General features: G+C 37.9%; 1 protein-coding gene across 3 annotated transcripts; it reads right to left on the minus strand.

Annotated features, from left to right (window-relative positions):
- Positions 1-604: 604 nt before the first annotated feature.
- Positions 605-22,406, minus strand: LOC127631461 (sodium-dependent serotonin transporter-like). 3 transcript variants are annotated; one of them, XM_052109574.1, is made up of 16 exons: positions 22,275-22,406; positions 18,905-18,977; positions 12,435-13,018; positions 12,040-12,114; positions 11,602-11,736; positions 10,995-11,217; positions 9,582-9,720; positions 9,341-9,475; positions 9,019-9,122; positions 8,061-8,188; positions 7,201-7,313; positions 6,603-6,734; positions 6,284-6,383; positions 5,491-5,591; positions 4,814-4,981; positions 605-2,471 (listed from the first exon to the last, which is right to left on the minus strand). In XM_052109574.1, the coding sequence occupies exons 3-16, from the start codon at positions 12,817-12,819 to the stop codon at positions 2,379-2,381; spliced, it is 2,031 nt and encodes a 676-aa protein (XP_051965534.1). In that variant the 5' UTR covers positions 12,820-13,018; positions 18,905-18,977; positions 22,275-22,406; the 3' UTR covers positions 605-2,378. The 3 variants fall into 3 exon arrangements, with proteins under 3 accessions (XP_051965534.1, XP_051965533.1, XP_051965535.1); XM_052109573.1 differs by lacking the exons at positions 18,905-18,977; positions 22,275-22,406 and adding an exon at positions 15,237-15,345; XM_052109575.1 differs by lacking the exons at positions 12,040-12,114; positions 18,905-18,977; positions 22,275-22,406 and adding an exon at positions 15,237-15,345.
- Between the last annotated feature and the right edge of the window lie 64 nt (positions 22,407-22,470).

Consider the following 22,470-nt stretch of genomic DNA (forward strand, 5'->3'; position numbering starts at 1 on the left):
TTATTTAAATGTGTAAAAGTATAGAATATCAATTTGTGTAATGCAGTCATCAAGTTTTGTAGTTCTCTGTGTGCAGTGTCCTATCTAGGGAAAGCATGAGGAAGTATGTGATTGATCGCTCACGTTAATACGATGAGAAGCTCTGACTCCTCAGTGACTTGTGGTAGAGAGCTAGTGTGTGTGTGTGTGTGTGTGTGTGTGTGTGTGTGTGTGTGTGTGTGTGTGTGTGTGTGTAATCTGTTCCTAAGAAAAAGGAGTTTAAACCTGATAACAGGCCATCAAGGAGGCAATTGCAATTCAAATTAATTTTACAGTCACATGACAGAGGAATTTCATTAGTCCAACACAACAAAATGGGCAAAAACAGATAACTTCGTAGCTGCTCTGTTTAATGTTTCCATCTTGTAAGCCTGTTTTATGTTACTTAGTAGAAACTTAGATTAGAGCATTCTGGAAAAAAGTAATCTTCCATTATCTTCCAAAGTGAACAATGCATGAAATATAATCAAATATATTTAAATTAAATATACATTTCTATAGTTGGAATTTCAACACTGACATTAACTAATATTTTCTAATAATGATTCTGAAATGACCACATATGTTGTATGATAGCATGTTTATGGGTTCTTCATATGGAAAAAAATAAATGTATTAGTAAAAATGAATCTTTTTGACTTTTTTTCCCTCATTCGCCATCTTACAAGACATCTTAGAAATGCTATAAACACAATCATTATTAATACATATAATTTTATTTTATATCTCTAATATTTCATATATGTCTTTGTCCTACACATGCTTTCTTTTAACAGTCTTGTGGACATACATGGATCATAGTTAGACTTTATAAAGTACAATAGATTCTCAATACTTTCATAGACAGAATAGTAAATTCTGATGAGAAAGTAGAGGGAAAGTTCCACACGACTGAAGCACACACACGCACGCATGCACAATATAGACTTACGTCTAAGGCACGCACACACACTGACAGAGCTGACCATGGCTTTTTACTTCTACCTCAATGTACAGCTCACACATGTCAGTTCAACAGAGAAATTGACAGTCTCACATTTTCCCACTCTACTAATTGAACAAGTCATCACAGAACGCCGGACTACAAGAATAGCAAGACTCACAAAACACACGTGTACACAATGGGATGTCCAGTCACACCTTTTTTCTTATTAAATAAAAATCTTGAGGATAATGGCTGAAGCATTTGTAACAAGCACATTAGTATTTGGTTTCTGCTACTTTGTGTAACTCACATAAAGAAGTATGTAAATAAATGCTCAGGACTGTAATCAGTCATGAGGAAGTCACTACTCCCCAATATTCATGGTCAATTAGTGGTCGACCAACATGGGTTTTTCAGTGACAAAATAATGTGGTCCCCCCCAAATCCTGAATATTTGGTTACATTCTTGTAAATGCTACAGTACATGTAAATGGGAACTGGGTAGGCAGACAAAGAGATCCAGTTGCAAATAATTAAAATAAGCATTATGTGAATGAAATACCACTAATTTTCCACAAATTAATACATATTTTAACGATATGCCTGACAGTTATAACATACCTGCCAAATATAGGCTAAACACTGGTGGACACACACACACATTTGCAAATACAAACGCACTTGTGCAAAAAACAAATACATGTGAACAACCAAAATTACAAATATTTGGCCCTTTCTCTCATAAAAATATTTCTCTCTCTGTTGTATTCCTCCATCCTCCATAAAAACAATGTAAAGTACATACAAACTTCTAAATGACACATAAAAACCATGAAAATATATCAATAATCAGTCCCTAACAACAAAAAGCCTCTGTAATAAAAATAACTGTATAAGCATGTGTAAAATATACCTGAAGTTGGTCACAAATGTAAAACCATAATTTAATATATTCATTATGTATTTTGGAACATATTTAAATACTATTTAATAGCCAAATTATACTTAAAAATAATCTTTATAAAATGTATATTATATAAAGTAAATAGAACTATTTCTGTTCCCAAACCCAAACCACGCTCACCAGATGTAAATATAGTCATAAATTCACGCCATAATCATGAACATATTGGTTATGGTGATCAAAAGTTGGCGGAAGCACAAAACCACAAACTCAGTCATCTCGAGAATTTAAAACCACGACAGACAGTAACTCATGAGCAATGACAGAGGCATGTCATGAATAAAAATTAAACAATTGCTGTATTCAGAGGCCTGGTCCCACCATCACACAGTAGAGGTAGCAGACTCCTTTGGAATGAGGTGTGATGGAAAGTCAGCTGGGGCCCTTACAGGGGCCACGGGTCCCCTGTGTTTGTGCTCTTTGTCCAGTAGAGGGCGAAATGTCTTAGTGTCACACAGCATTGGTGACGACAATTGTGTCTCTGTGAAAGTCGCTGGACCCTGGAGCCTCAGGAGTCTCAGGAGTGATGCTCTTTAGAAGACGCTGTTGGAGGAAACAAAGACATATTTGGAGTGGTACAAAGCAGTGCACTCAGTACTGAGGTTTGGAAGGGTGGAAAAGGATTTTGTACCAAACTGAAGGTACAAGACGGGTGGATTTAAGACAGGGCAGCGACGACTGCTTAAAGACTACAAAGGAAGCACAGCTTCCCCTAAAATGTCAGTAGAAATTCTGCAATGACTAGTTTAATATTTGTACACTCTGTGCATTTCAATATTTTAGCAAATAAGTGTTAAATATCACACATCACTATCAACGTAATTAATTAACATAATCTGCGTTTTTATATTAATATGTCCTTAAAATGTCAGTGAACGTACGGCCTATAGCTGCACTAAAGTGAGTCTATGACAGATATTGTATCTCATATACCTGAGATTTCAGTTGATTAAAGGTGGATGTTTATTGGATGAGAGGCTCTAAACACATCATTAGTGAGTCTAAGGGAGCTTTGTGAGTGCTATTTGCATGGATTCAGCACCTGATTACCTATAGAGCATTACAGTCTGGTCCTGGAAATAAAAAAAAAAAACATAATTCTTTTTCCATAGGGGAATTGATTATTAAGGACAACTTATAAACCTTTAAAGACAGACCTTATGTAAGTACTGTTGATAACTGATGCTGTTGCTTCTGTTGAAGCCATCTGTTTTCATTATTTCAACAAAAAATTGTGTTTAAAAGCAGAATTCCTGGGGAAGAACTGCAATACCATGATCCTATGGGGGAAATCCACCAATCAGAGAACTATGGCAAACAAACTGCAGCAAAAGAGCTCTGCAGTGAATGCCCACTGCCATGATGCACTGCGAAAGATGCAAAAGAGTCGCTCTCCCCGACACTCTCAGACTACCTATATACTGTATTTGCATAAATATTAATATTTTGCAATATACTTTAAATATATTGTGTGGCAGGGTGGAGGGCGGGGCCCGGTCGTGATACTACACACCCGGTCCCGTATTAGGGTAATCACGCCCTGCCACATATTGCTTTTATACTTATGATCAACGACTTTAAATCAATAGTTTTATATTTTTCCATAGTTTTTACTTCAATTCGCAATGCTTATTATTCCCTCATCAAACACTTTAAGTACACAGTCTTGTACCTTTATCTTTTTTCAGATTGGTAAGTACTCTTTTGCTTCAAATCAAAGTTTATAATGTTGTGACACTTCGGAACTGATTGGTTTAGCTCATGGCTTAAAACACATTTATAAAGGATTTTATGAAATTCCTATGGAAATAGTGAGCTAAAGACAGCTAAAAAAAGTGGGTGGGCAGTGTTGTCTATTGAATATTAGGCTTTCAAACCTATATATCTATCTATCCATGTTCCACCTGGAAGCCTGTCTTCTCTGTGTGATGATTAGTTGATATCTCTGATGGGTGGGATTTCACAATCAATGGGCAATAATTGAAACAGCGTTGGTCATGACTGACTGTACAAAATGTAAAAGCATTGCTGCTGAATGCTGGCAGCTCAGAGATACACACACAGTTAGTTGCAATCTGATACAAGACATTTATTTCAGCTTTCATAACCTAATATTTTGTTGCGAAAACAGTTTTGAGCTTAGTTAATTACTTTCATAAAGAAACCATGCCCACAGGGATCTTGTAAGACAATTATCTGGCCCTGCTGTGGAAAGATATCTAAAGTGTCTAACAGCTAAAACCTCAATGAAAAATATCTTGAAAATGGCTTTTTATATCAATCAAGCGATTTCAAAATATACCATGAGATATGTTGCAACATTTGCAGTTGAACAGCCGTGGGCTAAAGCTCTCCTCTGCTGGCTATATAATTACACTCCTTAAATCTGACATGCAAACAGCATATTGGCTGTTTTATCACAGAATCAACTAAGATTGACCTTGCTCTGCTGCATGTCTTTTTTCACCTTTAGGCAAACAGAGCTACCACCCTGTGAAAAAACACACACACACACACACTCTCTCTCTCTCTCTCTCTCTCACACACACACACTCACACACTCTCTCTCTCTCTCACACACACACACTCTCACTCTCTCTCTCTCTCACACACACACACTCACGCACTCACTCACTCACATTGTATGGATGAAGCAGATGCAAGCCACTTTATTGACTTACAACCATGTGCTCTGATGTCCTTTGATGTCTATCTTTACATCTCAAACAGGGAGAGCTAACAACGTGACCAGACTCATGTGTTTCAGTGTGTAAGTGTAATTAAGTTTTGGTGTAATGTTTACATCTAAGTGTCATTTTAATATGCTTCTCTCACTTCCTAAACCTGTTTAGATTTTTTTAATTTTTTTTTTTATCTAAGCTCACCTGTTTGAAGGTCCCTTTGGTGGTGAGCAGAAGGTAGACCATGTAGGAAGGCACACAGATGAAGGAGGAAACCCCAATACAGTAGCCCAGTACTGTGGTCCAGAAAGGGTACATGTAGTTAAACAGCCTTACTTCTGGAGGGAAGGCCAGGAAACTCCCAATAATGAACTAAAGTCATGAAACAAATTAGAAAACATGACACTCTGAAAAACTGCATTTGCATCTCTGAATGCCATTTTGTCCCCATACTTCAATGTTTGTTTGATGCGTCAAAACATTACTAAATTAAACATAGAGATCATGTCTGTTTGTCTAAGAGGTTGAAGCATAACATGTCCATACATTTTCCAGATTTTAGGTTAAAATGGACATACAGTATGAGGGAAAGTCTATATTTTAGGTCTGTGGATGTGACTGGTCTTCTTTTAAGTTTTTAATCACCTTTTTACCTTCACTAGTTTGGCAAGACTGTTTAACTGGACTTGAAGTGTGACAAATTAGTTTTTACAAATATTCCATGCAGTCTCTAAGTTAATATGAGGTCATGAAAACTGCATGCAAATTAATTATAAAATTAGAAAATCTGTGTGTTAGTAGAAAAAAGTTTTAGTTAGTATGGCATGTCACATCACAGGACATGTCAACTACCCATTTTCATGTGCACTTGTTAGACTGACCAGTAGGAAGCAAGGACAGATGGCTACCCAGCAGACCCTCCAAAACACACCAGGGGAAAAGCCAAGCATCAGCTGCACGTCATTGCAGAAACGTGTTATCCCTGGATGAATTTTGCAAACAGACACAAGAAACATTTCAATTATCGCAAGTTCTGTATTGAAAATGTACATTTACATTACATTACATTTATGCATTTGGCAGACGCTTTTATCCAAAGCGACTTACAGTGCACTTATTACAGGGACAATCCCCGGAGCAACCTGGAGTTAAGTGCCTTGCTCAAGGACACAATGGTGGTGGCTGTGGGGTTCGAACCAACAACCTTCTGATTACCAGTTATGTGTTTTAGACCACTACACCACCACCACTCCATTCATAAATAAATTACATTTAAAAAATGTATGAGGCAGAAAATGTGTTTGTATAGTTTGTGAGTATAAATTAGATAGTAGTTTAACCACTGTTGACATCTCACTGCAATGGCAACACAGAAAGCAATATACAGTACATGACACTTGCCAGGGGGTCCGACCGTAATACTGCAAATGTTTCTTTAGAAGTCAATGTAATTTTGAGTGACTTTGAGCAACTCTAAGCCATTTTTTGGGGGGTTCCAGCCCAAAAGCTTAAAAGTTACTACCTTGTCTTGACAATTCGATTTTGTTTTGAAAACTATGTAGACGTAAGTTTGCCTCGTCAAAGTAACATGGATTGAGATATCAGCAGCATACTTAATTAACATTCAAATTAAAAGTCATATTTTGTATGATTTAACTGGAATGCAGTACATACCATAGAACCAGGAAACAGCAATGACTTCGAGGAAGACTACAGTGATAACAGCAGGGCCTGTGGCATACTCCTCAAATAGTTTAACAACAAACGCACCTCCCTAAAAACACAGAACTCTGATTATTAAAAGGAATGAATAATGAGCGCACTACAAAACACAACATGGAAAATTGAATATTATTTTAGTGAAATTCCAAGTTTGGTCTCTGGACAATGTTTAAAACACAAGGGTGAGTAAATGTTAATAGATATTTTGGGTGAAATATCATTTTAAGATTAAATGAAACAGACTCATTTTTAGAGGTACAGTTAGACTCACGTAGGTGAGAGTAGAGAGGGCACCCAAGTAACAGACACACACAAGACCCAGCACAAACCACTCTCTCCTCCTGGCCAACAGGTGGGGGAACTCATCCAACATGGCTGTAATTACCCCTTCCAGACCGGCAAACTGTAGTCCACAAACACACACAAGAGCGGTAGGGGGTAACAGAAAAGGTCATTGAACCCATAGACATTACTCCAAATAATGGTCCTTAATATAAATACAGCACTATGTCATTGGCTGTAAGATTTGACAGGGACAACATTTATAATGAAACAGTAATAGACCACATAAGGTCTGCAGATTATGTCATAAGCAGACTGCAATAAGTACTTTCATTATGTGTGGTCACCATAGGAACATGTATTGTCATGAAAGAATACTATAGTGTAATCCAGAAGACAGCCGAGGGGTTAGCTATGATCATACACTAAGGACCTAATTTAATGAAGCGCAGTTGACAGTATATCGCACTATATTCAGAGGCAATAAGCTAAGTAAACAAAGGACAAAAGCCAAAAAAATAATTGAATTAAGAGACAATTCAGTGGCTACTATTTGAAGAAAGAAACAGAAAGAAAGAAAGACTGACCGTGCTGTCCAGTCCCAGCATAATTATCATGAGGAAGAATATGATGGCAAAGAATGTGGCAGCTGGCATGTTGGCAATAGCCTCAGCGTAGATGATGAAGAGCAGACTGGGACCTTAGAACAGATGGATCAAATTAGCACAGGTAAATGGAAATAATGTGTTCATTCATATATTTAGAAGACACTTTTATCCATATTAACAACAGTGTATTCAAGCTATGCATTTTATGTATGCATGTTCCCTGGGAATCAAACCCACAAAACTGACGCTGCTAGTGCCATGCTCTATCAGCTGAGCTACAGGAACAAAATAAAAAATGTTGTCAGTACATTTACGCACATGAAGTTGGACTAACAGGCCTAAAACATTTTATTGTTGCTTGGCTCTGTCCAGCATGTATACATGTCAACCGGACCACAATTAGCTTGGTGTTTTGCGCATGGTCCGTAAAACATAGGTGACGCATGTAGTGTATTTAACCTGGAAGATATATCAATGACCCCGTTTACACCTGGTATTAAGGTGCATTTGTGGTGATCCCATCACATGTGGTCAGCGCTAAATACAAGTCTAAACAGGGTCTAAAAGGTTTTGGGATTGGATCACAAAAACCACACAAGAATGTGGTCAAAAATGCATGTGACTGCATCGCATCAGATTGCTGCTCAACTATGCAAAAACCAGCTGTAGCTCCAGTATAATGTTGCTGTGCAAAACAGAGTGTAAACAGACATGTTAACTTTCATATCCAATGATTTACTGGATATTGTGGTTTAACTAATAATTTACAATGCTCATGAGTACTAATTCAAATGGAAATAGCACTTATGTAGAATTAAGAAGGGAAATAACACACTAACCAGCGTCCTTAGCTACAGTTTCCACCCCTTGATGGCGCATCTCAGCCATGTAGCCCAGCACTGTGAAGATCACAAAGCCTGACAGGAAACTGGTCAAACAGTTAACTGAACTTGTGATTAATGCATCTCTGTGACACAAAGAGAAATACAAAGACTTAAGCGAAAAGAAAAAAATATGAAAACATAGGAGATTAAGATTTCAGATAGAAAGAGACAGAGAGTATATATAGAGTTTACAGAAAACAAAATGGTGAAATACTGCAACTAAAGTCTTATATCTACAGGTATGAATGGAAACTTCTAACCTGCCAAGAATTGTGTGTAAAAGATGAAAAAAAATGAAACTGGAATAGGATAGTTTACCGAAATATGAAAATTCTCTCATCATATACTCACCTTCATGCCACTTCAGATGTGTATGACTTCTTGCCACAACACAAATTAAGATTTTTAGTAGAACTTTTCAGCTCTGTTGGTCCATATAATGCAAGTGAATGGTGACCAAAACTCAGAAGGTCCAAAATAGTCCTAAAAGCATCAAATATGACTCCAGTGGTTATATCCATGTCTTCAGAAGTGATATGAAAATGTGTGGGTGTGAAACAGATCAATATTTAAGTCCTTTTTTACTATAAATCTCCACTTTTGACCAGCCCCCAACCAGTATGTGAAAGTGTAGGTTTACATTAAAAAAGGACTTCAATATTGATCTGTTTCTCACTCACACCTATCATATTGCTTATGGATTACTTATATGCTGCCTTTATGTTCTTTATGGACCTTCTGAGTTCTGGTCACCAGTCACTTGCAATGTGAGGCTCTTCAGAGCTGAAATATTCTACTAAAACTTTAATTTGTGTTCTGCAGAAGAAAGAAGTTCATACACATCTGGGATAGCGTGAGGGTGAGTAAATTAGTGTGGATAACAGAAAATGTTATAAATGTGAGGCAGGTGTACTTGTAGCAGTTGTTATGAAAGGGATTGTAACTGGCAAAGGCCAAGAGAACACCAAAGCCTGGACCCAGAGAGAAGAAGATCTGCGCAGCTGCATCAAGCCAAACCTGAAAACAATATCACAGATGGAGTGATGCCTTTAAACTTTCCATTCATCCATATCATCATACAGTAGAATGCTAGACAGAGTACATTCATCAAATGAATGAACTCTACCTGAAAGACAGTAAGCAGTTCTCTTATAACATGCACAGCAAGCCTCAATATGGAAAAACATTGTGGAAAGATCAAATTATTCAGGTTGGTTGTGTTGGTTTTCACTCACTGATGTGGTGAGAAGTTTGCTCCAATCAGGTTTCAGGTAGAAGATCACTCCTCTCCATGCTCCGGGCAGCGTGGCTCCTCTTATCAACAGGATAAACAACACCAGGTATGGAAAGGTAGCAGTCACCCACACTACCTACCAGAGAGTCAAGAAGAATCTGCTGAACAGAGGGTCCAACAATGTGCAACTGTTGAACATTAAAATTTATCCTCAAGCTTTTGAGGTTCCATATATATCTGACCTTGCCGGAGGTCTTGACCCCCTTCCAGATGCTGAAGTAGACAACAGTGAAGATGAAGAAAAGACAGAGGGCCAACTGCCAGCTCACCCCTCCCAGCTGATGAAGACCAGGGGATAGGTGTACCTGCAGCACTTGCCGTCTAACAGAGAGACAGGTAGAGATAGGAAGGAGGTAAGCCTTATGTTGCTTGACAGGTTATAAAGGGAATAAAGATAGAAATGAACGCATGTCCCTGCTGAAAAGACTCTCTTAGACCAGCATGTCCATGCTGGCCCAGTCTGGGTTTAGCTGGTTAGTGCTTTTCTATCTAGTGGACCAACATAGCCAAGCTGTTAACCAGAATAAATTGTTAACAGCTTGGTTTTCTGGTGATGCTGGCTGACCAGGGAAGTCTTGCTTGTTAACCATATTACAAAGCATGGTGGGAATATCAGCACTCAATGCTGTAAACGAGTATTGAAAACTAAACATGCTGTACTTCGGCGTTGACTGATCACACTGTGAATTCAGCAACACTAGGCCGAAAACTCTGCTGATGAAATCAGCATACAGTATGTGAAATTCAGTTTCTTGGTGAAATGTCCACAGAGTGGTGCCAAAAACAAATTGTATTGTTAATTGTAAATAATGTAATACAGTCAACAAGAATGCTTATTGAATTAACACCTTAAAACAAACCCCAACCCTAAACCTAAACATTAGTTGAGTAAATATGTAATCTTTTAGACCGAAAATGTAATAAATTGCGCTCACCATTGTTTATGTGAACATGATTACAGAACCCTCGTCTCAACACGCTTTCTGTAGCACTCGAGGGAAATGTAATCCTTGTTAAATTGATGCAAAATGGCATTTGTCAGTAATTCGATTGTATGGGGCTTATTTCAGTGTACATTAACTTTCATGTCGGAAGAATCATGTTGATTTCCTGTGTGATCATGTTGGTTGGTGACCAGCAAAGCAGGACTTTAAATTTGGGGTAGAATTTGGAAGAAAAGGGCAATGCTATGCCATACTAGTACAGGATAGTAAAAGGCAGAGGTTAAATTTCATTGGTTAGGAAAAGAATGAAGAGTGTTTGGCAGACAGTCAGAAAAGAGAAAAATAACATTTATGAGAAAAACAGGAAATTCCGGCACCACCTAGAACAAGTGGGGGCAATTTACTAAGTAAAGCCTCTAAATCTCCTAATGCACACACACGCACACACACACAAACATACACAAACATCAGTCGGACCAGACCCAACCTCCCCCTTTCTCTTGCGAGAGATGAACACGTTCTCTCTTTTAATCATAAGAAGATGGGGAAATCAAAGTCCTTATCTTTCTTCTCTTCCCTTCTCTCATTTTCCCTTTCAGCTCTGGCTTCTATCTAGGCCCTGGGTCCTTATACACACTTACATGAACTTACATATAGAACTCCTCAGCGGGAGAGATGGAATTGATGGTCCAGGAGACATTCGAGTCAGTGGACAGGTAGTGGGTGCAGTTCTGAGTGTTCCACTGGTTGTTGCAGGTGGTCCAGGGCAGTGTGGAATGGAAAGAGGACAGGAGGTAGTAGAGTGCCCAGGCCATAATGGTATTGTAGTAGAAGGCAATGTAGAGTGCAATGATGCAGATGGCAAATCCTATACCTGCAAAAGAACATGAAAGGTCGACTTAGGCAAATGGTCAACATGACTCGCAAATATCTTACTTCGTTTCAAGCACATTCTACTTCAGAGAAAAGACAGTGGATGACATTTAGTACAAGTTCCATTTGCATAAAATCAAGTTTCTTAAGCAGATGGCATTTTACGAGGTAAATGTGACAATTTACATAACAGAGTCCCACTCGTACTGGCAATCAACAAACAGAGAGCAAGAGAGAAAGAGGGATTGGTAAGAAGTTTAAGAGAAGATCAAGGTAGTGCATACTATCAGCCATACACATTTCAGTATGCAGTTACCTGTGTAACCCTTAACCTGAGTTTTTTTAGCCTCAGAAGTGTGAGCCTTGTGAAGCAGACCAGCCTTACCCTTGAAGATGGGGCATATGTGTTTCCAGATGGAGATACACCCACTGCGGTGAAACTGGCCCAGCGCCAGCTCCATGTAGAACAGAGGGACGCCACCAAAAACAGCCATCAGCAGGTACGGCAAGAGAAAAGCTCCTTAAGCAAAAGTATTTAGACAGGAAGTAAAACTTAAACATAGGCTTACATTGGCAACACATTCTGAAATCACAAATATACATTTTCTGTGACAAACATGTGCCTATTATACCTCTAAACCCCTTAAATTGTAGAACACCATGGAAAAATCAAACAAACAAACAAGAAGCCCTTGTTCAGACAAGCCCCCTGTACTTGATTCATGCTTTACAAGTGATCTTTTGCCATGAAAGCAAAGATAGCTGTTGATTGAGCAGCAGTGAGCCAGATTATTGAACAATATGAGAAAGATTGAAGACCCACCCATGACAGCCACAATTAATGCTGTTGGTTGCAGCGAGTGTGTCTCCCTGCATGCTCTATCTCTCATGCATCCCCCTTGCATGAAGAAACAGGAAATTACAAAGATGTTATTACTTCAAATTCAATGAAAGGAGTCTAAAGCCTGTTTGTACCGAGGGGGCGAGCTGTATAGCACAAAGAGTTGAGACAACAGCAGATTTCATCATTGTCTGTTTGTTCTTTTTATGCAAACACTAACTAGTGGATCTTGTCACAAAGATGGAAATATTTCTATTACTGAGACACTACACAATATAGACTGCATCCCACCTGGAACATCATAGAATCAAAGTTTCCTATACCTTCAGCAGCACTATTATTTAGTTTTAAAATTTGCCTTCTTCCCGTGACCTTACCGCCTCCATTTTGGTAGCAGATGTAAGGAAAGCGCCACACATTTCCCAGGTCCACTGCATACCCGATGACAGAGAGCAGGAAATCCATCTTTTTGCTCCAGGTCTCCCTAGGTGGATCCAGACTGGTCTGCTGGACAACCAGAGTCCTGAACATTACAGGGGTGCTTCCTCTGTCCGTCCCAGCACCAGCGCCAGCACCTTCTCTGGGGCTTTGTGGGGATGTGCTAGGGTAGCCGTTGGAGACCTGCCCAGGCCCTGAGCCTGATTTCGGACCATTGTCCTCAACACTGTCTGCAACCAGCCTGCCGTTCTTCTGTGACTCCTGTTCTTTCTCCTGCTCGCCCTCATATTCTCGATTCATCATCACTGGTTGTTTCATCTCCATGGTGAGGACTGCTGTTAGGGTTGAGATGTAGGCTGAGATGGTGGTCCTCTTGCACTGGCTGATATTGCGCCCATCAGGGGTACGAGATTCTGGAGAATAGGGGGTGGAACTGAGCAGGCTAGGGTGGAGAAAGCAAATAGAATGTAACCGGTTCTTACCCGGGATATTAAGCTCAGGTGGAAAAACTGCTTGGGCCCAGCTACAAAACAAAGAGAGGGGAATTCTTAGATGAGACTGGAGGAAATGTAACAGATTTACCACATCATCCTTGTCAGAGAACAGAACTAGTATTGCAAGATATGTTGTGATTATAATTAAGCATGCCCTAACAACACAGGGTTAAAGCTGTAAAATGCTAAGTGAACTCTGTACATGCCACAGCAACATTAAGCCATAGGGAGCTGCCAAGACACAGGTATCTATTTTATTTTTTATGACATTGTTGCTACTTAAATTACAGTAAGACGGTACAAATGTTACACAGATTCATTTGAACATAAAAAATACACTGAGCCTTTACACTGATATGCAATGACAAGATTATAATGGGATATTGTATTTACATTTACAGAACATTTATTTTTAAAAACATGAGCAAAATGTGGGAGTGAAATAATGTAAACATTCTCAAGGAACATTTTTGAAATGTCAGCATTAACTATTCACGTTCACGAGAAGATCACATCAGGGCTCTTATGGCAGAAATGAAGATAAAGTATCATAGTTTAAAACTGACCATAACAAATAATACTGATCAGCTGATCAATACTTATCAATTCTATAAAATTCAGTTAAAAGCATTTAAGTTATTTTACTTGCATTAAAGCGTGCGCACACACACACACACACACACACACACACACACACATACACAGCATCCAAATTTTAGTTTGAGGGTAGGTGAATATGCTTTCAGAAACTACATTACTTTCTGTAAAAGCTGTTCGTGGTTAATAGTTGTGAGGCAGTGAGCTATCAGTAATGGAGCCAGTCTAGATTTTAACCAACTGCTTCATCACAGCATAATAATCATAATTAATTCAGCATTGAAAGGGAAATTTACTTGCCTTTTCCACAAACTACTGTTAAATTATTAGCAGCGAACTCACTTAATTAAGTTTTCGTCATAAAAAAAAGAGATTATTATTTATTAAAGGTGAATAGGGCTAATTTGTTCCTCTAACACATTTAGAAAAGAAAAGAAAAAAATACTATTAATCATTTTATGATAATCGTGTAGAAGGTGGAAAGCGTTCCGCACTGTTAGAAATAGACAAAAAGAGAAGTGTTGAAATGTTGGCAACTCGTCAATACAATTAATTCGTATAAGTAAAAGTTTAACAGTATTTTAGAACACTCCACGCCTAGGAAATTACGCGCAAACGTTTTTTTTTTTTTTTTTTTTTGTGGAACGATAAAGAGCCTTAATTAAAATACTGATAACAAAAGTTCGCTTCGCATTTATCATTTATTTAACATAATAAAATAAACTGAGAGCTCAGAGCGCAGTTCCTCCCCATCAGAGTGCGACATGAGGAAAATACTTTTAGAGGGGTTTTCCAGTGAAGTATATGTCAAACGATTATATGATTGGTAAACTGCCTGATTTTATTTACAACCCTCTGTCTTAGCTTCTTTCTCTCACACACACTAAATCAACTCACAAATCTCTCTCTCTCTCTCTCTCTCTCTCTCTCTCTCTCTCTCTCTCTCTCTCTCTCTCTCTCTCTCTCTCTACACACACACACACACACACACACACACACACATATATTAAATCATCTGAATACTCAGTCTCATGCACCCCAAAGTTCATATTTTGTCCATAACCATAAATAACAGTAAGGTCAAGATAAGAACAGCTTTCTTGTGGAAGGAATGCGTTTTGTAACCAAGATGTGACCAAGAGGTCAAGCTAGATGTGTCTAAAATAAAGCATTATTATTACACATCTGATATACACATGTTAAATGTAATTTAAAAAACCTTTACATAATAAACATAAAAAAAGTGAATATGATTTTTTTTTTACAACCAATTGATGAAACATTTGTATAGGCTAGAGTACCATTAGGCTATAGCATCATTAGACCCAATCGAATGAGCTGCCACAAAGTTTAGTTCTTTACAACTCTAAAACTACCACTACTGCAAAACTACTGTACATACAGACTTTCACACCTTTATGAACTGAAAAAGTCAGTTCAAGTACAATAGGTTTGATTACACTAGAGTTACCACTATGAATCAACATGTTGACTTATTGACGATTCAATGACAATATAGAGAAAATTAAAAAATGCCTCCTGTTACACATGCAGGCATGTGTACAGACAGACACAACCAAAAACTTGTCACCCAAAATTGCTCCATTAACACACACATAGCCACAAACACCATGCACAATGCAACCCTACCGTGCTGTGGTTGAGCAGTTCTGTAGGGGTCTGTGTTAGGGTGGTGATCAACACTGTCCCAGAGTGCCTAGTACTCAAGACACACCCCCTTCACCCCTATTCTCTCTCTCTTTTTCTCTCTCACTCTCCTTTTAACACAAACTCTACTGACCTTACACATTGTTCCCTTTCTTTCAATTTCAGTTCACGAACAGATGTTCGATTATTGTTTTATAAATCATGAGAATGAAAATGGGTTGTTACTCTTGAATTCCTCTCTGGTGCTATTGATATTAATAAATAACTTAAGTCAAGTTTCACAGTAAGTCTGTAAAATATCATAAATATATGAGTCTCATGTATAATAGATGCTGAAGTTGTTTTGTTGTGCACCCTGAGGCACATATAACAATCGATGTAATAATGATCCCTTTTATCAAGCAGCTGTTCATGCAAAACACAGAGACATAAATAAAGAATTCCAGTACTTGTCATATGCACATTCAAGTATTATTTTGTGCCAAGGACCTGACCTACATTTTCAAAATCCCATTAAGATATTCTACTTACACATAGACTCTCAAATTGACATCAAATATATATAATAGGGGCTCACTAATTTCAAACAATTGCTGATACCTCCATCTACATAATATATAGATAACATAATATATACAATTCATGATTATTTTGTTTGGGTAGCTCACTGAACAACCAGATAAAATTGTAAAAAACTATTGCACGTTTGACAAGTCCATGACAAATATTACACACCCATTAGGGAGACTAACTTTCAACACAATTTTAGAGATACATTTGAACTTGCAATGTGGCTTGCATGTGGGACACATAATATATAATCTAAACAATAGACATAAACAAAAAGATCTGAATCAAAAGGAAAAAATTATTACATTAATTTTAGCAATTATGAAACAACTGTGTAACCTCAGAAGTCTAGATTTCTCTATACTGCAAGCTGTAAAATTCTTGACATGGTGTAAGAGATCATTTAAATGCCTTTGTATTTACTGAATGAAAGCCATCACTGCAAAGCTTTTTCCCGTTAAAGCATACAAACACACACGCGAAAATAAATTATAATTTGAATTTAGGAACACTAAACTATGCAAACACCTTATGACAAGCTGAATGCGGTTTTACATCAAATATCATACCTTATATCAAAAGGTACGTAGCTAGCAAATTTAATTTGGCATAGTAGTTAAAACATTTTATAACTGAAAAGTTTTAAGTTTGAACTCTATAATCTGTAAGCTATTAATGTAGTTCCATTGAGCAAAGCACTTAAACCCAAGTTTTTCCAGGGTGGATTTTGCCTAATAAGTGTACTTATGTAAGTGTAAGTTGATTTAGATATACATTTCTGCTACATTCTACTTATTATCAAAGGGGTTTGAAGATCATTAGAGCACATGTAGTGGCCTCAAAAAGTATTTGGATACTAAATGTGAGAAAACAACATATCAAACCAAGTGGCATCTGCAAACAAAAACTTTTAGGGGTCACAGCACTCATATTAATCATCCTCCAGAAGGACAGTACATATACTGGCTTAATCAGAAAACAAGAGAGTTGGCAACTTCAGGGAGAGACAGAAGGTCTAATCTATTAAGGATGACTGGCAGCTCCTGCAACTTTACATGGTGAACCGTGGCAGGTAAAGCTCATCACGTGCCTCGCCTCTGTTTTTATCCACCTTTACCGAAGACTGTTTAGCCCAAGACGGACCACTTCTATTAAAATGAATAGGAGAAATTGGAATGCCTATTCTTTTTCAGATGTAGAACAGGAAGTCCCACCTTACAAGTAAAAGAGCTAATCACCTTTTAGAAAAAAACATTGCCTGCCAATCAGCTCGAGAATGTGCATGGGCATAAGCTAGCCTGAAAATAGCATATTTTGGTGTTTGATCTGAGCTAAAGAAGTACAATTTATGAACCAAATGTTTTCAGATTTTACTGCTGATTTTAAATATGGTTGATCGGAATCTGTTTTGGAGATTTCAGTCTTTCGCCAGTCAATTAGATAGGAGGTGAACATTTATGCCGCTTGTAACCTTAGAAAATAGCTGCCCAGCATCATTCCAAAAATGGCCGCCAGGTGGACTGAAAGGGACTTTTTCTTTACCCAGTCTATTTCAAGTGCTGAACAAATTTTTCTCATTTTCCATCCTTATTCATTCAAAAGTGAAGCAAGTAATTTCTATGACACTATAGTGTCTCCAAACGGAATTGGAAAAAATTACTCCCAAAATATTCCCCCATCTACTCTTTTTCACTCAAACACATAATCCCACCCCAAAATCACCCCTTTGGTTGGGTCAACATTGCTGTGGCTAAAACACATAAGTGTCACAGAGCCACAAAGTTTACACTTTTCAACCAACGAATGGCTTTCTTATAATGGTTTCTGGTCATCGACAAAAATCACAACCTTCACCTTTGATCATTTTTATTTTGAATTGTTTAATTGTGATTTGTTTCAGTCTTTTTAAAGGAATATTCCAGGTTCAAAACAAGTTAAACTCAATCGACAGCATTTGTGGCATAATGTTGATTATCACAAAATGTATTTTGACTCATTCCTCCTTTTCTTTAAAAAAAAAAAAGAAGCTCTGATCAAGGTTACAGTGAAGCACTTACAATGGAAGTGAACATGGCCAATTTTTGGAGGGTTTAAAGTCAGAAATGTGATGCTTGCAATTTTATAAAAGTACTTACATTAATTCTTGTTAAAACTCATGTATTATTTGAGCTGTAAAGTTATTGTAATTTTTGCATTCGTTTTAAGGTTTGTGACATTACATCATCATGGCAATGACATTGTAAAATTGGCTATAACACAGAAAAGGTTAGTAATTTAATCACACTAAAATCATGTTAACACACATATTGTTTGTCTTGAGGCTGTAGTTTTGAAAAAGTGATTATTTTAACTTGGTCCCCATCCACTTCTATTGTAAGTACCTCACAGTAACCCTTTTTTTTTTTTTAAGAAAATGAGGGGCAAGTCAAAATGTATTTTTGTGGTGATCAATATTATGCCACAAATGCTGTTGATTGAGCTTTACTTGTACTGAACCTTTGCAGGGACAGCGCCCTCTACAGATCAGCAAGGAACTGCAGGCAACTTGTACAGTGGTCTTATTCATAGTCGCGCCATATTTGATTTTGAACGGGAATGACTATATCTGTGAGGAATATAGACTTACAGTCTCTTCAATGGGCTATACTGCAGTAAAATTTAAATTTTTTGGATCGTTCCATGGACAACACATTGAAAAAAGTATCTTTCCAAGAACATTCAGTAGAAAAAGTACACCAGACAGCATGAGTTGTGGAAAATCAGATATATTTATAACGTGTGTGCCATTAAGAGATGGTGAGTCGATTCTTCACAATCATGGCACTACTGTGAATAAGGTCTGTTGGCAGCTAAAGTTGGAGTTTGTGTATAAATATTGCTAAGGAGTATGAGAGAAAGAATTGTATTACTCAACCAGCTTGTTTCTTTATCACAACCCTAAAAAAATACTTCTATTGTAACAGCAATTAAAACTCTCAAAATGGACAATGCTAATGAACAAAAAAGCATTAGAGTAGGGCAAGGAGTACAGTATTCTCTTTATATAAAGAAATAGAAAGATAGAGAGAGGCGTTACCTACCTGACAGGTGTCAAGTTGATGTTTGTTGTTCATGTTTAACATTTTCAACATTTGTCGCATCCCTCCAGGGCTACTGTAGGAGGGGACAAACAGGGGACAATACAAACAACTTTACAACTTTTACATGGAAATCAAATGCATACTGTAAGGCGCCAAAAACGTTTGCTGAAGTAAGGATCCATTGCATCCAGATCTAATTTTTCTTGCCTGTCAGTACTGATAAAATATTTTGCACCGGATGTCCACAAGCTTTGATGTCACACTGCTTAAAATTCTTTGACCTTAAGACTTAAGGCTAGACATAATAGATGCTACAAATTGCTTAAATCCCCAAAGACAAACACACAATGGCAGACAAGACAGTTTATAGGCACTCACAATAGTTTTTATTATAGCATACACACTCACAATACTTTAATATTCACACTTGTCTGACAGACATACTAACACACTCACAGTATGGAGAACAGCAAGTCTGTCCAATCTGTCTGAGCTAGTAGGGAAACAGAGGGGTGGGGTGTCTAAAATAGGTGAAACAGATTTTTAAGGCAGGAAATAAGAAGCTTAGGTTTTGTTAAATGCTGAAGTCACTCACACCTGTATTTACATTTATGCATTTGGCAGACGCTTTTATCCAAAGCGACTTACAGTGCACTTATTACAGGTACAATCCCCCCGGAGCAACCTGGAGTTAAGGGCCTTGCTCAAGGGCCCAACAGTGGCATCTTGGTGGTGCTGGGGCTTGAACCCCCGACCTTCTGGTCAGTAACCCTGAGCCTCAACCACTGCGCCACACTGTTTTGTCTATGACAACGGCACTCTCCCTTAACTTTCTGATGAGCAACAAAATGAGATGTGAATGAATGAAGGGCAAAAACAAGCAGGATCCAAAACACCTTCAGCAGAAGAGTTCTTGGAATCATTTTTTGTTAGGATGACGACTAAAAACCCCACACATGGGGCAGCTGGGGCTCAGGTGGTAGAGTGGGTTGGCCACTAATCGCAGGGTTGGTGGTTTGATTCCCGGCCCACATGACTCCACATGCTGAAGTGTACCTGGGCAAGACGCTGAACCCCAAGTTGCTCCCAATGTCAGGCTAGTGCTTTGCATGGCAGCTCTGCCATCGTGTGTGTGTGAATGGGTAAATGAGACACAGTGTAAAGAGCTTTGAATACCGCTAAGGTTAAAAAAAGCAATATATAAGGGCAGACAATTTACATGTTTTAATCTTTCATGGGGCCCTAGTATTTCTTACGACAACAGTCCCCTCAAGGTGCATTCAGACACTATCTATTGCTCTATGGCAATGGAAAACCGCAGTGTTATATGCATGCAAAATAGTCTGATAATATTATTATGATGGTGGAATTGCAGTATTGGAATTTGCTTAGTTTTAAGCTTTATGTCCTTTTTTAACTTTAAAATTGCTATAAAATAGGCTGGATATAAATTATTTGCTTGTTGACAGAACCAAGCTGATCATGAACAAACATTTCCATCTTGGCTCTGTAGAAACCAGGAAAACCATAGGAAATGCATTTCATATTTTAAAGGCCTATTTTATGGGGCTTCTGAGAAAAAAAAGGGCCAGACCCCAAGACATATGTATATGTGCTCCTTATGCTTCAAATTAATATTTGGTTATCTGAAAGTTCTTTTAATCTCTAATTTTAAGTTTGACTCAATATGTTTACATTGGGTAGGTGCACAATTACAACAAAGTTGTTTTATATCTTTTTTGTATTATATGTGCATGAAATTAAAACGAATTAAGTCCTCTTAATGATATTTGACACATGGGTCAAGCCAGGGGCGATTCTACGATTTCAATCATAGGGGGGCTCAGCCCCCAATGACACTATTAGATGTGCAAATTTAAAATATTCCACTATTTAGCATAGATAGTTTTGATTTCTTTCTTTTCTGTGTTTTCATCATTCAAGATAGCTGGCTAATATTCATTAAGAATGTAGCATTTTCTATAATAAACAAACTTATAAACCATTCAAACACTATTTTTTTTATTTGACATTTATTGACAAATAATCCCTTTAGCCACGACTATATTCACACTGTTGCAAGACTTCTTGTATCTTATTACTTAAATGAATGTTCCAGGTTCAATACAAGTAATGTTGATTACTACAAAAAAATATGACATGTCCCTCTAATACTTAGAAAAAAATTATAAAATAGTTCAGCTTACAGTAATCAATTACAATGGAATTGAAATGTGCCAGTCCATAAACAGTAAAAATCACAAGTTTTCAAAAGTATAGCTACAAGACGTAAACATTATAAATGTTAACATGATTTTAGTATGATAAAATCAGGGATTTACCACTATTATAGAGTAACTTTACACAGATAAGGTTAGTATGTAATTTTATCTTGCTAAAATCATGCTAACACATATAAGGCTTTATTTTAAGAGCGCTAGCGCCATGTAAAGCCCTATGCCATAAGCGCAAAGTCAGTGGTGATGAAGTTTTGGTATTTTTGTGCAAGCATGCGTGATGTCTATGCACAAGTGGGTTTGGCGAAATCGCTCACGCAAAGCGCAAATAGGCTTGTTCAAGTGCAATTTAATTATGAGGTTCTTCTCTGGGTTTTCCACCATCTGCGTCCTATTATATAGTCAATTCCCTGTCAAGCACCAGCAATATTGCTTTTTTATAAACAATATTTATCCTCCCAACTTGGAATACCCAATTCCCACTACTTAGTAGGTCCTCGTGGTGGTGCGGTTACTCACCTCAATCTGGATGGCGGAGGACAAGTCTCAGTTGCTCAAGCTTCTGAGACCATCAATCCGCGATTACATTCTTTTGTGGATTAACTGCGTCCTTAAAGAATGCCAAGTATAGATGCATTACATTGACTTGCTCCATCTTATATAATGACCTTCACAAATCCAAACATTTTACCCTCTTTAACTTCATCCACCGGCCCCTTTTATGTCCCCGATTAATGTTTTGTGGCTATACTTGTGTGTATTTGAACGTTTTTGAACTGGGCTTGCCCTATTCATTTCCATTTTAAGAGCCTTACAGTAACCGGCTGTTGATTGAGCTCAACTTGTATTGAACCTGGAACATTAAGCAGGCTACAGTAGGCAAGTACTGTACACGACACACGGATTGTCCTAAATGACAAAAATTCTAGCTACCCACTGGGTTTGTTCCAAAACCTAGTTAGATACCTCCGGAGACAGCACATAAAGACATCATAGGTGCACGGCCACAGATTCAGTACTGAAAAGTATAAACAATTATTTTTTTAAATAATAGAAAACTGACTTTTTCACCCAAAATGTGGGCTATGTATATTTATGGTTCTTAGAGTATTGCATGGTTCCTTTTGTATTACCTGTATTGAAATCAGTAGTGAATCTGGTCTCCCGGGCACTGCGAGTGATACCTGGAGTTGCTGCCTATGTAGAGCATTCCAAGTAGGTCTCTTATGAAGCTCAGAATTCTGCTATGGTAGGCAGCTGCCTATGTAGGCAATAGGCACAAAGGCAGCCTACTAGGTTTTGGAACAGCCCTAATGTGACCCCAAGCAT

This window comes from Xyrauchen texanus, chromosome 38 (genome assembly GCF_025860055.1).
Source record: "Xyrauchen texanus isolate HMW12.3.18 chromosome 38, RBS_HiC_50CHRs, whole genome shotgun sequence".
Lineage (NCBI taxonomy): Eukaryota > Metazoa > Chordata > Actinopteri > Cypriniformes > Catostomidae > Xyrauchen > Xyrauchen texanus.